Genomic DNA, 15,749 nt, shown 5'->3' with positions numbered 1-15,749 from the left:
GGGAGACGCTATGCATTTGCCTTTCTTTTTGCAGCCATTGATGTGTGGGTTGTTGACATCCCAAGAGAGGACACTGATAGACTTGACACAGTCCTTGCACGATCAAGGCAGCAAGGTGTGGTGCTCTTTCCGCAGTCAGAATCCAGTGAAAATAAGACTGAAAAAAAGTATCTCAGCCTCAGATAGTTGAGATTGCATCTTTGATTGGCCACACTAATCGAGTTAAATTTCTGGCTGCGTGAGAACAAGCTGGGATTTTCAGTGATCCATGTGGATCATTTTTAGTTGTCAGATTTTACCATAAGATAATGGGTCAGTTTTTAAGCACAAATCTTGGCACAAAAAGGGTTTAGTTTCTAGAGGAGAATGCCACCAACTCCCATTGTTGTTTTGGAAAATCACTACACATGGGGGAAGCAGTCCTCAATTTCCCTATATGTAGAATGAGACTGATGTATGTAGAAAGAGACATGATTCATTTATGCTCCTGTCGTGCTTCAGGCTGTAGGGATGAAAGGCACAATTAGGAAAGAACTGTAATTACTGCATGATACAGAAATTTCCATGTCAAAATGCTGCTGAGAAAAATCACAATTTTTTGTAATATTTCTCCTTTATATATCTAGGAGAATAGAAAAGAAGAGAAAGAAAGAAAAAAAACCAAACCAAAACAAAAAAACATTGATGAATTTAGAGTTACTCCTGACCTGTACTTGGTTTTGGAGTCTCAAGTGACTATACGTAGGAGCCAGTCTTGTTAATCTTTGCTACCACCCAGTTTCTAAGAAGAAGACGTGCCTTTCCTTTCTGCTTGGCAGCCAGTAGTCCAGTGTGGAGGGGAAGCCCCAGATGATGGCTCCATGGCTTGGTAGCTGTCTTGAGCATCCGTGTACTTGCTTTCACAGACCTTGCTCTTTGAGAAGTTATGGTTGGAGGTTCTAGACCTACTTCGTATTTAAGTTTTGGACAATCTGTTTTCCTTTCCATTTATGCTTTTCTCTTTCTCTGCTTGTCTTCCCATATACATGTAGTTGTATTGCAATAATGTTCTGCCTCCAGTTCCAAGTCATTAATTTACATGTGATTTGCAGAGCATCTATTTATGACCAGACCCTTTCCTTTCTCTCTCTTCTCCCCTTTGAATTTTTCTGCCTTGTGTCTAGGATGGTAAAATTTCCCTACTTGCATTTTCTGCTGGGGAATACTTAGGCTTTCACAGAAGAGCCGATGGGCTACAGATCTATTGGCCAGAGATAGTCCTGAGCATTAGCTGGTTGCTTAACCATTTAGTGCTATTGAACTCACACTTAATGATGTCCAAAAGTATTAGTTCCATGTTGTCCCTATAAATCTAATTTGCTTCCATTCATGCTTGCTTTCCTCTGCAATTAGTGCTGTTTTCTCCGGCATAGGCTCCACCCCATTATCACTTCTTTCACTGTATGAAAACAGAGCAGGGTCCTTCTGATGTACGGTAGCAGCTTTGGAATGATCCTGCAAAGGGCTGAGCACGTTTGGTTTCCTTTGGAGCAGAAAGCATTCAACATTGAACAGAATTATTAAATATTCAGCATTGTAACTTTCTGAAATACCTTCCAAATGTGGAACTGCGGCACAGACAAGAGGGCTGGGCAAATGGGAAGATCAATTGTGGCAGATTATTACAGCTTTATTGTCACATAATTATAGTGCTCTACCCCAGTGTTTAAATAGTGAATTTAGTTGTTGTAAATCGCTTATTGCCACAGGTGTCAAAACCAAAAAGATTATAATGCTAACCCCTTCAGAACTACCACCAACATATAAAATACAGAAAAAGATTTTTAATTGTTTATAGTGGCTTAACTTGAATCCTTATTGTAACTCTCTTAAATTATACAATCCATATTAAACAGAAGCAAAAGGACAGCTACAAGGCAATGGAAGGTTCTGCTGCAGAAACTGTAGTACTCCTGCCCCTTTAAAGTATCTTGTAAGGCGCTTAAGGAACCCAACGGTTTGTCCTGATCTGCAGTTGAAGGAGTAACCAGAATGTTCTTTTCCTTCAAGGCAGAATGAAATGATACAGAAGTTTCACTGCAGAATTTTCTTTACCCCACGATGGTGATTTTGAAGAGGTTCCTTTAGTTTCAGTTAGGAGGGTCAAGGCCTGCTTTTGCTGTACGAACTGTACTGCTGAATGGGAAATAAGCGCCTCGGCCCCGTGCCTGGGTTTCAGCCACACTTCTGGATGTCGCAGTGCCATTTACATGGCAATATCAAACCAAACTCATATGGCTTGCTTCCTTTTTTTAATTAACTGGGAATGCCAGTGATCCAGTGAAGTTTGTGTTGCTGGATAAAAGGGCCGGTCTGTGAATAGCATTGTATTTGCCAAATGGTTCGCTAGTCATTTCAGTACAAACAAATGGATGGTGTCTGTAAGTCTGCAAACACTGTTGACATTTAGCCTTGTTTATGTTACTTTCCTTTTGCTGCATATTTTTGGCTAGAAAAGATACTGTCTGAATCAACATTGACTTCCTAAGCAGAAGCTAAGGACCCAGTCTTGCATCCCTCATTCTCGATGAGTGGGACTACTTACATGACTAAGGATTGCAGAATCAGGTCCTATGTTTGTTTGACTTTCAATTTCATTGCTCTATTCCTGTAATTTGATTTGATTGTATTTTGTTGTATCAGAAATCGGTCAGATGATAAGTTCAGTACCACCGTTTTGTTTACTCTTGAAAACTTTTATTTCTTACCATTTTTCATATTGTGGTGTAACATTCCCATCCCATTTACGTTCCTGGAAATTAACCCCTCAAATATCTGATACAAGTAAGTGCTGAGTACCTTCTATTCCCAGTGAAACTGGAGGCATTCAGTCCCTCCTAGCACCAGATCTGAAAGGGGGATTGTGTTTGCAAAAGGAGGCCTTGGTATGTGCCTTGATTTCAGACATCAGTGGCCAGCCGCACCAAGGCAAATCCCTAGCACAGAAAGGCTTTTCTTTTCTTTGCAGAGACAAAATAATGATGTAAGCTTAGAGCTGTATGATTTTACCCTAAGTTTAATCTCCCAAACAATATATTCTTATTGTTTTTGTCATATCCAGGTCAAATTTAAATTATAATTTAGGATTAGGCAGAGGCATAGAGATATTTCCAGGTCTTTCCAAAGTGAGACAATGCTCTGGTTTGTGTTTTGGTTCAGGAATATATATCCTTGTGTCTGAGGTGTAGTATTTCCTATAACTGCTCATAAACATGAACAATTTAGACATTCTTGTAAGTCAAAACTAAGTGTACGATTAATACCTATTATGAGGCCAATTTTAAACAATTAATTTGACAGCAATTATAATTTTATGTTACAGGCCTTCAGAAATAAATAACCAAATCCATCTTTGTAATCTAAGGAACTTAGGCTATCTTTATGTGGAGATGATCTTGCTAGGCACAGTACTGCATATCTGGAATTTCTGAGGTTTACTCCCACCTATCTAGCTACCTGTAGTACCAGGGTTAAATAATTACCTGAGGCTTATTAATTGTTTCAGCAAAGAAAAAGATATATACCTTAAGTGTAAGCATTAATATATGTATACACAATACATCCACAATATATAACAAACCATCATAATGGTACAAAAATAGAGGTCCTGAATATGTTCTGTTATTTATGTGTTTGGCAAGCGTTGGCAATGGACTTTAGTATGAGTGAAAATTCTCTTAACATTTTTAAGGTTATTTATTGTCATTTCTATTTGAGTTTTTAATGGTCCTGTATTTTGTAATGCTTTAGCAGGAAAAAATACTGTAGTTATCTTTTTTCATATTCTTTAAGCAATATTTCTAGCTTAATATATTGTGCCAGGTTTTCCAATATTAACCAAGAAAGACAGTAAAATTCAATGAACAGCACTCTGACATCCACAATTTAAAACCTGTGATTGAAGTGAAATGTGTAAACTTCTAGTGGGTTATCATGTGCTTTGGAATAGAGTATTGTTGGAAGTAATTAGAAAATATATTAAGGTTTCCTGGTAATGAAGGTATGTAAGTTTTAATAATTGTTGCTTTCTGAATAAGTGTCAAACTATATCTTTAAATGTATATGGAGTTACAAGTTAGGTCACTTCTGAATGGAATGTAAAACAATACTAAAATGCTTCAATAACTTATCTCAGTGTTGCTAATAAAAAAAAGCTGTTAACCATTAGTGCAGTTTTGAGTCATTTTGTTAATTCATTAAAAAAACAAACAAACAAACCTCTGAGAAACTGTTGTACCTTTTGGTAGACCAAAGACCACTCATGCAATCCACAGTTCTTTGATGCTTTGAGAGGCAAACTCTGCAAAGCTCCTTGTTGGCCTTGTAAAGGGTATTTATTAAAAATGCAGTCTTCTAAGGAAGCAGTTTGTTGTTAGAATGATGCCGTGTGTGGTTAGGCAGGTATATAAGGGAGGGTATTAGACTTGTTTCCTCTGTCACAGAAAGTATCTTGGGAATGTGGGACCTGTTTCTCCTCTGTCAGTATTATAATCCAGCAGAAATTTTTGTGGATGCCACTGGGTTAAAAACGAGAATGTGGGATGGATTAAAGGTGTGAGTATTAGTGCCTGGGTGCTTGGCCAGGGTGACCTACATATCTGGGTCCAGACCTGCAGCTGGAAATAGAGCCTTAGTGAGTAATGGATATACATCTATCACAGTGGAGAAATACCAGGAGCATACAACCCGTGAGTGATCTTTCTTGGTTAATCTTGCCTAGCCTTACATTAAGTCACAGTCTTCAATACTGCAGATAGCACTGAACTCTCGGGTTTTTTCCCCCGTGGAAAGAATGTGCGATAAGCATCCTGAGACTAGCCTTCCTCCTCAGACCCACATACGATTTACCCAAGATAAAGCAAGCATAGGATAGCAAGCATCCAGTCGCATCGGTCCCAGTAGCATCACTCAGGTCTATGGTAAGTGTTTTCAGGATGGGTCCCATAACAGGTGGCCTGTTGTTTCGTGCACCGCCGAGTACGCCATGGAAGCTAAAACATGACTAGGGCTCCCAGTGTCACATCTTCGTTAATGCTGTCAGTTTTGAATAGCATATTGATACTTTTTATTTATTCCACCAAAACACCATGAGTCAGGACCTGACATTTTAGTGTTCTGTGTCATACTGAGAAAAATCTGTAGTTCAGCAGTAGGACAATTATATTATTTTGGAAGGGCTAGAAATAATACAGCATTTGTGAGACAACTGTAACATTTATCCAGACTCAGTGTGATATTGTTCTTCCTTTCGTTTGGAGAGCACTTCCAAAAAAGTATCAACTAGAAGCAAAGGAAAAAAAGACAAGAAAAAGTGGCAATTATGAATCCATTTAACCCCCATAGGGTATAATCTCATCTTGTGTAATACCGCTGGCTGTTACATGCCTAAACTTCTATGCAGTGAGCTGTGAATATAGTCCTTATTGTCCTGTGGGCACTATGACTAAGGAAAAAATATCTCTGTAATACAATGGAGCATTTGTCTGAACGGCGTAACTTAAGGTCCATAACATCACATCTAAAGTTGTAATTATACAGCTGCAGTCACACCACTCAAGTGAAGGCTGTGTCAGCACTTGTATTATATAAGAAATCCTGTTTTCAAGGGTTGATGAGTCATATGCGAAAAACATTTATCACTAAACAATTGTTCTGGTTGTTCTGAAGCAATGTCTAGGTATGGGCCTTTCCCCAGTAGGACATGGACATGTCTTCTGCAATACGCTGTCTTAATGTGGCCATTTATTTTGCTGATGATTCATCTTTTCTGAGCTAGGAAATTACCTAGAAGGTCTGGGGGGTTTGTGCATTTTTATTATTGTCAAAACATAAACTAGTGGGGAAAAAAACAGGGTGGGTAAGGCCTTCACTAACAAGGGTTGTAGCAGGTGAAACACGTCTTTCTCAGAAATTATAAAATCAGGATTTTTTTCCCCAATTTCTCATCCCTGATGTTGATTTAAGTTCTCTGATCTAAACACTTCCTTAGAAGACCTGGTCACAATTTTATTTTTTGAGATGCCTTGGAACTGAGCCTTTCAAGCTCACGCTAACTGTTATTGCCATTTGAAGCAGCCACACATTTGCTGGCAAGGAGCAGACAGGAACACCTTTTTTTACACCTTTTTTACAGCAGCACCACAGAGGTGAAGCAGGAGCACTGTGCATCCCTCCCGCACGAATGTAAAAGGAATACACTTAGGACTGAGACCAAACACCAGAAACCACAACAATTTTCCTGGTACATGATATTTCTAGATAGGTACACTGGATGCGAGTGACTTCAGCTAGCAGATGCTCCTGCCCGGAGCACTGTCATTTACAAACAGGTGTTCCTGAAGCTGCCCCCGTGTCAGGCGTTTGCACCCAAGCCGCCTCGCCTGCCCCATTGTCCGTGGAGGGAGACACAGGCCAGCAAGTTTCTTTAAGCCGATCTCCTCTGATCCGGGGCGTCTGTAGCGCCGTCCCCTGCATAGAACAGCCATTGTTCAGCTCGCAGAGCAACAGTGGGGTAGAAAATAGCATGCTATGCTGGGGATCAGAGAGGGAATTGTTCCTTAATTATCTCTTACTGAAGGAAAAACCCAAGGCATATCCCGATATGTGCCATGATTCTGGCAGAATGCGAGTCTTGTAAATAAGATTTGGGGAGGGGGGCTCACGTTCAGAAGCTGGCAGCCCTCGCTCCTCCTGCAGGTTTGCCTGTGATTCACTCGCTGACCATGGAAAAAACATAAGTTTTCCACTTTGGATTTTCCATTGTGAAATGGAAAATAATAATACTTATCTCCCTGGTAGGAGTGCTGTGAGGATAAATGAATTAATTAATGTTTGTAAAGCACTTTGAAGAGGAAGAACATTATATAAGTCCTTGGTGTATAAATGCTTCCTTCTCTGATACAACTACAGTAAGCTATAAAAATTTATGGATGAAAATAAACACACATTGAAAATATATGTTGGGTGTATGTATCCCTTCGATATCCCAGCAGTGTTGGTGAGCCCGACTTCCCGAGCGGCACGGTGTGGCAAGCCCTGTGCTGGGACCCACTGTCAGCCTCAGCCCCCACCTGCCACACGCAGCCGGCGCTCGGGGGCTCTCTGCACCTGCCGGAGATTTGCCATATTTTGGCCACAGTATCTTTCCACCAAATCCATGAATTTTGACCTCAGGGCTCTTCGGAGTGCCAGCTGCATTGAGCCGCTGGTTTTTAACCCACCGCTGCAGCACGCCAGCCCCAGCCGCCTTGTGGAGCCGTGCAGCACCGGTGCCCGAGGCAGGTGATGGCGCAGCAACATGTCTGGTGCGTTGTCTGCCCTAAGCCCGCTGCCAGCCTGTGGGTCCTCCTGTCCTGTGCCTGCGTGAGCAGGCCCTTGTCAGTACTGAGGACCTGCCATGCTGTCTGCCACACTTTGTCCCCTCCTTTTCAGTGTCAGGGTGATGCTCAGTGTTCGGTCCCCGCAGTGCTCAGAAGGTCCTGGCGTTCCTGCTCACGCTCGCTGGTCTGGTGGCTGAACTGGCTGTTGTGTGGGTTTTAATTGAATGGCAGTGACTTCAATTTGCTACTTGTAAGTTAAATTTTTTATTGCCTGCTTTTCAATGTTACCAACCTAGATTAGTCCTTGCTGCTTTACTTTATATTATTATTTTTTTTTGTTTTATTCAAGCCAGGAAGTGTGTTTGATCATGAACAGCTCACATGAATAACAAGGCAAGTTAAGAGGATGCAGGGAAGGAAAACCAACACTTCAGCCATATAAAGATGTGACATTTATCAAAAGAGACATATAAGAAAAGGTTTGTACGTTGAAATGAACAGGAGAAAGACAAAATGCAGGATTTCTGGGTGGCTCTTGTCAGTTCACAGCTGCCCCGTAGGTCAGTTTGTGGACCTTCAGAGAAAGGACCGCCACATTAGCCCTAATTGTGTCATGTTTCACTTCTCTCTTTGCACAGCTAACCCTCTTCTGGTCTGTGCACTTGGTTTTCTTTCAAATCCTTTCAAATTTTCCTGGTAAACCTGTTGCTGGTTTATCCTGCCAGTTGGAGCATGGAGGAGCACAGTGTGCTGGTCCTGCGTGGGCAGGTAGCCCACCAGCACGGACCGGCCAGCCCCCAGCCCTGTCCCCGCCACGAGCAGCTGAGGGCTCTGCTCTCCCAGCTGAGTTTGAGGAGGGCACCAGCTTTTGCTCAGCGAAGTCTGCTCCATGCCACATTCACCCAGATGCCAAACACACCAAGGCGCATCACCGGCACAACAGACATCCCCAAACTGACTAGCACCGACATGCACCGAGTGGTGCAGCTGATTTTTCCGTCCTCTAACACAAGAACTGTCTAACAACAGGAGGGTTGATGGGTGTATTTGCTGATCATTATATAACTGGAAAAGGTGTGAAAAAGAAAAAGGGTGAAAAAGAAAGAAAAACAAACCAGAAAAGCTTTCCCAAAGGATAGAGGTGGGAATCCCATTAACATGACGGCTCCCTCTTTAGTTGCCAAAATGATTGACAGCTGGATAAGGTCAGAAGATGAAAACCAAGCCATGGGAGACAGTGCAAGGAGGGGAGGGGGGCAATCAGTTGAATAAAAAACTGAGTGTCAGTGCTGGGGAGGGAGAAAACTGGCACTCCCACTAGAAAAATCCTCACCCTCTGCTCCCCTACTGTTTGTTTGGGGAAAATGCTGCAGCTTAATCAGAATTATTTACAAGATAATGGTCCATTGTTTGTAGTAAGACAGATGCTGTCTGTGGGAATTTGGTGTTTTATGCTCTATGCATTACAGTGCCATTGCTGTGTACAGATGGGATCACAGTGGTATTGTTGTTATCCACTTTTTGGAAATTTGGAGGATCCTTACCGTGAAAGGAAGATCCTTAAATAGAAAAAGAAAAGAGTTTTCTCAGGCCCAGAACTGGGATTTCTCTTAAGGTAGAATTGTGTTCGTATATGTATGGGAGAAGGGGACAAGATGGAAGCACTTTGCTGAGGGTTCCTAGGCTGACTTGACTTGGTGGTGGTGGACGTGAGTTCAACAGATGGATGGATGATGGATCCTGTGTGTCTTTCCAAAGGCGAGGAGATACGTTCTGGTGGGGTACATTGGTGCTCCCTCCTTTGCTGGTGGCTGGCAGAGTCAGTTGCTTAGAAGCTGGCGTGAGAGTTACACAAACCCGTCTGTGCAAGAGCAGGGCTTGCCTGCTGAGTGACCATCCTCTGGCTGCACAATTGCAACGCGTGGTATTCCCTGCCTTCCTCCCCGTGCTGCAAGTTAAATACTGAGCACTTCTATTTCACCAGAAAACTTCTTCCTAATGATGTGGTAGGTGAAGCTGTGGGAAAGAATATCTAGATTTTCACTGGATTCATACTGGAAAAAAAGACCAACCAAACACCAAAAAAAAAGAAAAATATGTATTTATTTAGAAGATCAAATACAAGATTTTTTTTTTATTATTATTTCTCTAATCCCAGCAGAAGCTCTGTTTCCATAAGCATCCCCTCCTGGCCCCAGTAGAAAGTCTGATGCAGAGGCCTAGAGCCTGGCAAAGGGGACAAGGCCATGGCATGCAGAGGGGTGAGCCTGTGCCACACGAGAGTCACTGCCGCCGGGAGGAACAGGGAGCTCTGGTGGGGCCAGTGGAGATGGCTGCCTCTGTCGGCACGTCTGTCTCGCCAGCTGCCTGGGTCTGTCTCGGCAAGGTGCAGAGGCCAGCAGCACCCACAGCTCTTTCCCATGACCCTGGCGTAAGAGGACAGGGACTGCACCATGCAGAGCTCGGCAGTGCTGTGCCTCTCTCAGGAGCAAGTCCTGCCTTGTCTTTTCCACCCAAATCACTGAAGCCTCTGAGATGGGAAGTTCCTCCTCAGGTCACTGTGCTTTGGAGCAGGACCTGCAAGCAAGGTGCAGGATGAGCGGGTGGAGGGTGCCTGGGTGGGTGGGCGTTGGGTGTATGTGTGTGTGCACGCACTTCCTCTCTCAAAAATCTGCTTTTAGTGTGCAATAGCTCACATATTACCTCAGCAGAGACCGGTGTGCACCAAAGGCAACCAGGAGACGACAAATCACCAGAAAGGCTCCAGAGGGAATTTTGAGCATCCACGTCTGGTATCCCAAGATCCATTAGCTTTCAGGTAAAACAGAAAACAATGACTGTCTTTTTTGTATGCAAGATAATCAAGCTGTTTTTCCATCACTGCAAAATACCTGAGTTTCCCCAGAGAAAGCAGAGGGCCTGGGGATGGGGAGCGAGACAGGTAAGGGCAAGGAATGGCTGATGCACAGCTTTTGGGGTCTGTGCTGCTGGAAATGGATTTCAGAGATCAGCACATCCTCCTCTGGGTGGGCTCCCCAGCCTGGGGTCCCTGCCCTAAACGGGTGGTGGGAAGAGGCACCTTCTGAGTCCTCCCTTCCCTCAGGGCTCAGTATGCTGTCAGGGATGGAACCAATAGCATTATATCATGAAGGGAAACCACTTTGCCCAACAAGTGGGATCTCCTCCGGCTTTTGTGAAATGGAGGTTTCCAGGAATACCCTCGAAGGGTTAGATTGGCAGGGGAGATTGCTGTTCCCGAGTGATTTCATTTTTCCTAAGTCTCCAGTGGGATCTGTACAGGCAGCTCTGAGTTTTTTCCTCCAAGTCAGCATTTATTTGCAAAATCTTAATTTTGTATTTCCTGACATTTAAACTTTTCAGCCTAATGTTCTAATAAGGGTTCTGTCCGTCCGTCTAAATAAAGCTTCGTTCTAATGAGGACACCATCCATCTCCCGAGATGGAGCCGTAACGACTTCCAGCCTCAGTGTAATTTTAGCTAGGCTCCCTTCCCCACCCTCTTCTCCCCCCAGCTCTTTGTTTGGGGTGTAAATTATCTGTTTGGGGACAAAGTTGTGCAGAATTTCATTTTGGGTCAAGTGACTGAGCTATTGTGTGAGCCTCTGCTTTCTCTCTGAAAAGGGGGATTTTGCTCACTCCCAGTTGTATGTTCAGTGCCTGCTTATTTGCGATTTCTGTTCATAAGACTGTGGGTTTTCATGCCAACGATTTTCTGTTTGAGTTATTGGAGTAGGAAAGTTGTGGGAGCATGCCAGTGTCAAAGGTTGTCACTTGGATGATAATTAATAACATTATCAGACTGATTATGTGTTTAGATGTCCAGAATCAGGAGTGAATTGAACTTGTTAAATTTAATTCCTACCTCCAAATATCTGACTGTTTCCCGTGGCTGGAAGACTGGCGTGCTCACCAGTCTTGCATTTGCATAAAGGACAAAACCAGGAATTGGAAAGGGCAACAACTAATGAGAATTGCTGAAATTCTGGGCTTCTGGCGTTCATCGCGCTTCTCCTAGGGCACCGTCGCTCTGCAAGCTTTCGCCAGGGAGAAGAAAGCGCAGATCGGGTGCGCGATAATGTTTATAGACCCCGGTTTCATTGTGTCAGCCGCTGACTGAAACGTCGAGTCATTTGAGATTGGAGATTATGTCTTTTAAGGTCCCGAAGAGCCGTTTCACATGCGACTGATTACCTCTGTCAGAGGCGGGAGAGCCGGGTCCCACCTCGGTGGGTGGGATCTGAACTCATGCTTTCAGAGGTCAATAACAGGGTTTTTAGACCTTTGTGCCTCTCAGTCCCTTATAGCCAGACCTTTTCTGTTAAAACTGTTTAAATTACAAACCAGTAATAAAAGGATCATATGTGTTTCCCACTGAACAGGTTCTTTAAGGCTATTATGATAATTAAAAACATATGGTGCCTACACAAGTCAGAGGGAAACCACAGATGTACAAATTAGGTATTATATAAGGTTTTTCCTTTTTTGCCCTTTCAAAAACAGCAAGCCAAAGAAGTACAAAGAGATAAAGATGGTAATTTTTTTGGAGATGGTAGGTAGCATTTTTAATCATGAAATATGTAAATGCCCTTTCTTATACATAATCAGAGCAAACTCTTTTTAATACGCAGGAAGAAAAAGCCAGTAGCATAAGACCGCAGTATTTATGGAAGGAATAAGGAAACACTTTGTTTCATGCAAGTTATTGGAGACCAGGAAACCTTTTGCATTTTTTATGATGTTTCCCTGCACAGACACAGAGGATTATATTTATTAAATATTGAATTGTATTGAAATTGGATTGATACAGCCAAAGAAGGACATTTCTTTGTATTCCATTTTTTCTCCTTTTAAAAAAGGGAAATGTACTAATATTGATTGCAGTACAAGTAGTCATTTATTTTAATTTAAAAATATAGGATTGATTTTGAGAAGGTGATAAATACGGCTAATAAAAAAATTCAAAATGGGGATTTATAATGATTCTCTGTTAAGTCAATGGTTTAGTGAGGCTAACTTATAATAAAAGTAGAGACGTGCTGAACTATCCATAGCTAATGGGTTATTTGCCATTTGCCAGCGCTGCAAACTTTCCTTGGTTTGCTGGGTCCTGCTACAAAAGGTAAAATTTATATCACCTAATGCTCCTTGCTCCCTGTTTTGTGTTTCTTGTGCTAAAAATGGGCAGCTGAGGGTCTCTGGCCAGCTAAGGGCCCCCTCCTCTGCAGATGTGTACAGGTATTTCAGAGCAGGGCCAGGGCCAGGCGTGGCTGTGCTGGGTCTGAAAGAGGTACTGGTGGTGGCTCTCAGCTTCTCCGGTGGGACAGTGCAGCTGCACATCCTTCAGGGTCTCTCAGCCTCTGCACAGGCCTTTCCAGGTGCCGTGTGAGACGGGCAGGTCTCGGCAGCACCTGCAGTAGCCCTGAAGCCCTGTAACTCGTAGCTGGTGCTTGGAGGACCGTGGCTTACACAGCACCAGTGTCCTCCTGGCACCTTGCCCTGCCTCCAGCGGCAGGGAACCCTCTTCTTCCCGCCCAGGACCGCTCAGGGCTGGACGCTTCCCACATCCCTGCGAGGAGTGAGATGGCAGCAAGCCCCCAGTTGTGCGCGGTGCTGGTGGTGGGCAGACAGCATCCCACTAGCACGGAGCGCTGCAGGCTCAGGGCTGAAGGACTCTCACTGCTCCCGTGGCAGCACGGCATGAAGACCACTGTGCTCATGGCTGGGCTTGCCTCTCGCCTGCTCCAATAAAGGGGATGCTGTCAGCCCACCAGCCCCAAGGAACTGTGCCAGCCCCTGCTGAAGTCCAGCTGGCGGGACTCAGTCCGGGGGCCGCTGTGCCCTGCCCTCAGCAATGCCACCTCCAGAGCTCCTGCATCTGAGCGGGCACCTTGCCCCAGGACGCAGCTCAGCATTTGGAGGCCTTTAGCTATGTTGTGTTTTGTTCTGTCTTTTAACAGAAAGTAGACAATTTTTTTTATCCCCCCCCCCCCCAAAAAAAAAAGAAAAAAAAAAAAGAAAAAAGAAACTTTTAGAAGAGCAAAACCAAAAAAATCTGGGGAAAGAGGAGAGGGAGAAGCCTGATGCTAATATTTCAGGTTTGCAGGAGTGGTGGCTGAGCAGGCATTTCTGAAAAGGGGCTTTTCTTTTATTGAGTGATAGCAAACTCAGTGTTATTTCGCATGTAGGTATTACCATTTTAACTTTTACTGAGGTAAAATAACACCTTGTCACTCAGTGCAAATACCAATCACAAAATGAATTAATTGTAATAACTGTTGTCAACAGAACAAAAGACTTGTTGCTTTCCTAAGCAGATTTCAGTGCCACTGATAACTATATACAGAGGTTCCCATTGGGCTTATTCAGTGTATGTAGTCAGAACATAATTTCATCTGTCTTTCCCTGCACTTTGTTGTAAAAGTCTCAGAAACTGAGTTAAAAACCTGTATTTTTTACATATCGCTAAGTATACACTTTTTCAGTGCTTATGCTTTTTTCCTCAAGAATCCCTAAACATTTTTACTGGTTAATTAACACTTTTTCGTGGCTAATTTATTGAAGAATTAACAAGCTTATAACAGCCTGCAGAATCTGTTTATTCACCTTTTGCCGTAACGGAGTTTCAGAGAAAGTATGAGCAGCTTTTTTGCTACACAAAATACATTTTTGCTAATGTTACTTCTTCAGGCAGTCATCTTTATCCAAAGCGAACAGTGCTGTCTCAATAGATGGGTGAAGTTTCCTTTGAGAAGGGGGGAAGAGAGAAAAAATTAGCCAAGAAAAGCAAAATTCTTCATACTTGTGCTAACCACAAATTTATTCAAGCAAAGTTGGGGGGGGGGGGGGGAGGGGCGGGGGGGGAGAACTAATTAGCTAATTTTACAAAGGAGCCTCAGTACAGCAGGAATCAGTGCCAATGTGCTATACACATTTTACATGGCTATTTAGCTTAATAATAAAAATTAGGATGGCATATCCTCTATATTTTACTGCAAATGCTATGTATATTCTTAAAGAAACATACATCAATACTGTGGCCTGGGATAGTCCTAGAGACCATTGCCAATGGAATAAATACTCGTCAGGAACTGACCCAAAGAGCCATCAAAGGTCCATTTTACAGCCTTATTTAACAGAATATGCATCTTAGACTTGCTTCCCCCCCTCTTCCCTTTCAAAGTGTACCAACAGGCTTCAGTACTCCCTGTGCTCCCTGGAGTAGAATCACAAACAGATAAAATACATGGAAAATTAATTATCCCTGTATCTCTCCCCTAGAAATAAGCCAGAAAGCAGGAAAATACCCTATATAAGAGTCTGTTTGGGTAAGGCTCCCCAGCCCGTTACTGCAGCGAAAGGGTGAGAGGCTAACGAAGCACCAGCGGAGCAGCCGTGCATCATTAACCAGGCACCAGGTCCTGCTGCTCTCATCTCTCGCTTGATTAAACCGGGGTGCTGCTCGCTACCACAGCACCCTTTTTGCAGGAGAGCAAGCGGCGCCTTAGAACCACAGTAAGACCTTGCTGAAACCTTCTCCTGTCTGCACCCGGTGGGGCTGGAGGGCCAGGAGCCTCGTGCAGCCCCTTTCTGGGCTTCGTAGCAGGTAGTGATGCTGCCACACAGCCCTGAGCGTGGGGAGTGTCGGTGGCTTCCCCTCGAACCCTCTGCTGTCAGTAGCATTTGGTCTGTCTGTCTTGTTGACAGCTGCTGTGTCTTCAGCCACCAGTTGGTCAAACGTTCCTGCTTCTACCGGGAACTTGCTTTTGACGTGGCCAGCACTGCTCTGTAGCTGCAGCAGAGCATCCCTCTGCCGTGGCAGGGACTCGTGGTGCTGGGGGAGGAATCTGCTCACTCGCAGCTCTGCAAGTGACCTGTGACTCGGTGTAAGCTACAGCATGTTTGTTCTTGCAGTCTTTTCTTCTTTTTATTGTTTAAAGAGAACAGTCCTGAATGTGCCTAAGTGGTTTTTCTCCCATGCACTTCCCATGGCAGAGGGGATTGGAATATCCATGACAATGGAATTGTGCTGGAGCTGGAGTGGTTTTGTTTCAACAGCCTGAGGCCGAGGCTGTGGTTGCTCTTGCGTGGATGCACAGGGACATGGGAAGGCTTGTGCAAGAAACTCTCTATACCCTGCAGGTTCAGGCGTTCCTCAGAAAGAAGCGGCTCTGGGAGGGAACTGCTCCACGGTGCCTGGAGCGGCCGTGGTGGTGGGCCTTGGGCCGGGATGGTGAAGTTTTTTGGGGCACCCCAGCTTTGTGCTCAGAGCAGCCCAACAGCCGGTGCTGCCCAGGTTCTGCTGCACCTCCACCATCACTGCTGCTCTCTGGTTTCTAGCTTACCTGCAGAAATAAGATTTTAAATAGAAGGA

General features: G+C 44.0%; 1 protein-coding gene across 6 annotated transcripts in view; it reads left to right on the top strand.

Annotated features, from left to right (window-relative positions):
- Nucleotides 1-15,749, top strand: part of ZNF536 (zinc finger protein 536) — a 351,982-nt gene that overhangs the window by 231,311 nt on the left and 104,922 nt on the right. Inside the window, exon 9 of one of the 6 annotated variants that reach the window (XM_040615514.1) lies at nucleotides 2,050-4,206. The exons of the other annotated variants lie outside the window; for them this stretch is intronic. Within the exon in view, the coding sequence (XP_040471448.1) occupies nucleotides 2,050-2,063 (14 nt within the window). The 3' untranslated portion in view covers nucleotides 2,064-4,206. Of the gene's footprint in view, nucleotides 1-2,049; nucleotides 4,207-15,749 lie in introns of those variants that run through there. 6 annotated transcript variants of the gene reach the window in all.

Source organism: Falco naumanni, chromosome 15, assembly GCF_017639655.2.
Source record: "Falco naumanni isolate bFalNau1 chromosome 15, bFalNau1.pat, whole genome shotgun sequence".
Taxonomy (NCBI): domain Eukaryota; kingdom Metazoa; phylum Chordata; class Aves; order Falconiformes; family Falconidae; genus Falco; species Falco naumanni.
Note: the sequence above shows the minus strand (reverse complement) of the source record. Positions and strands in the feature narration are given on the sequence as shown.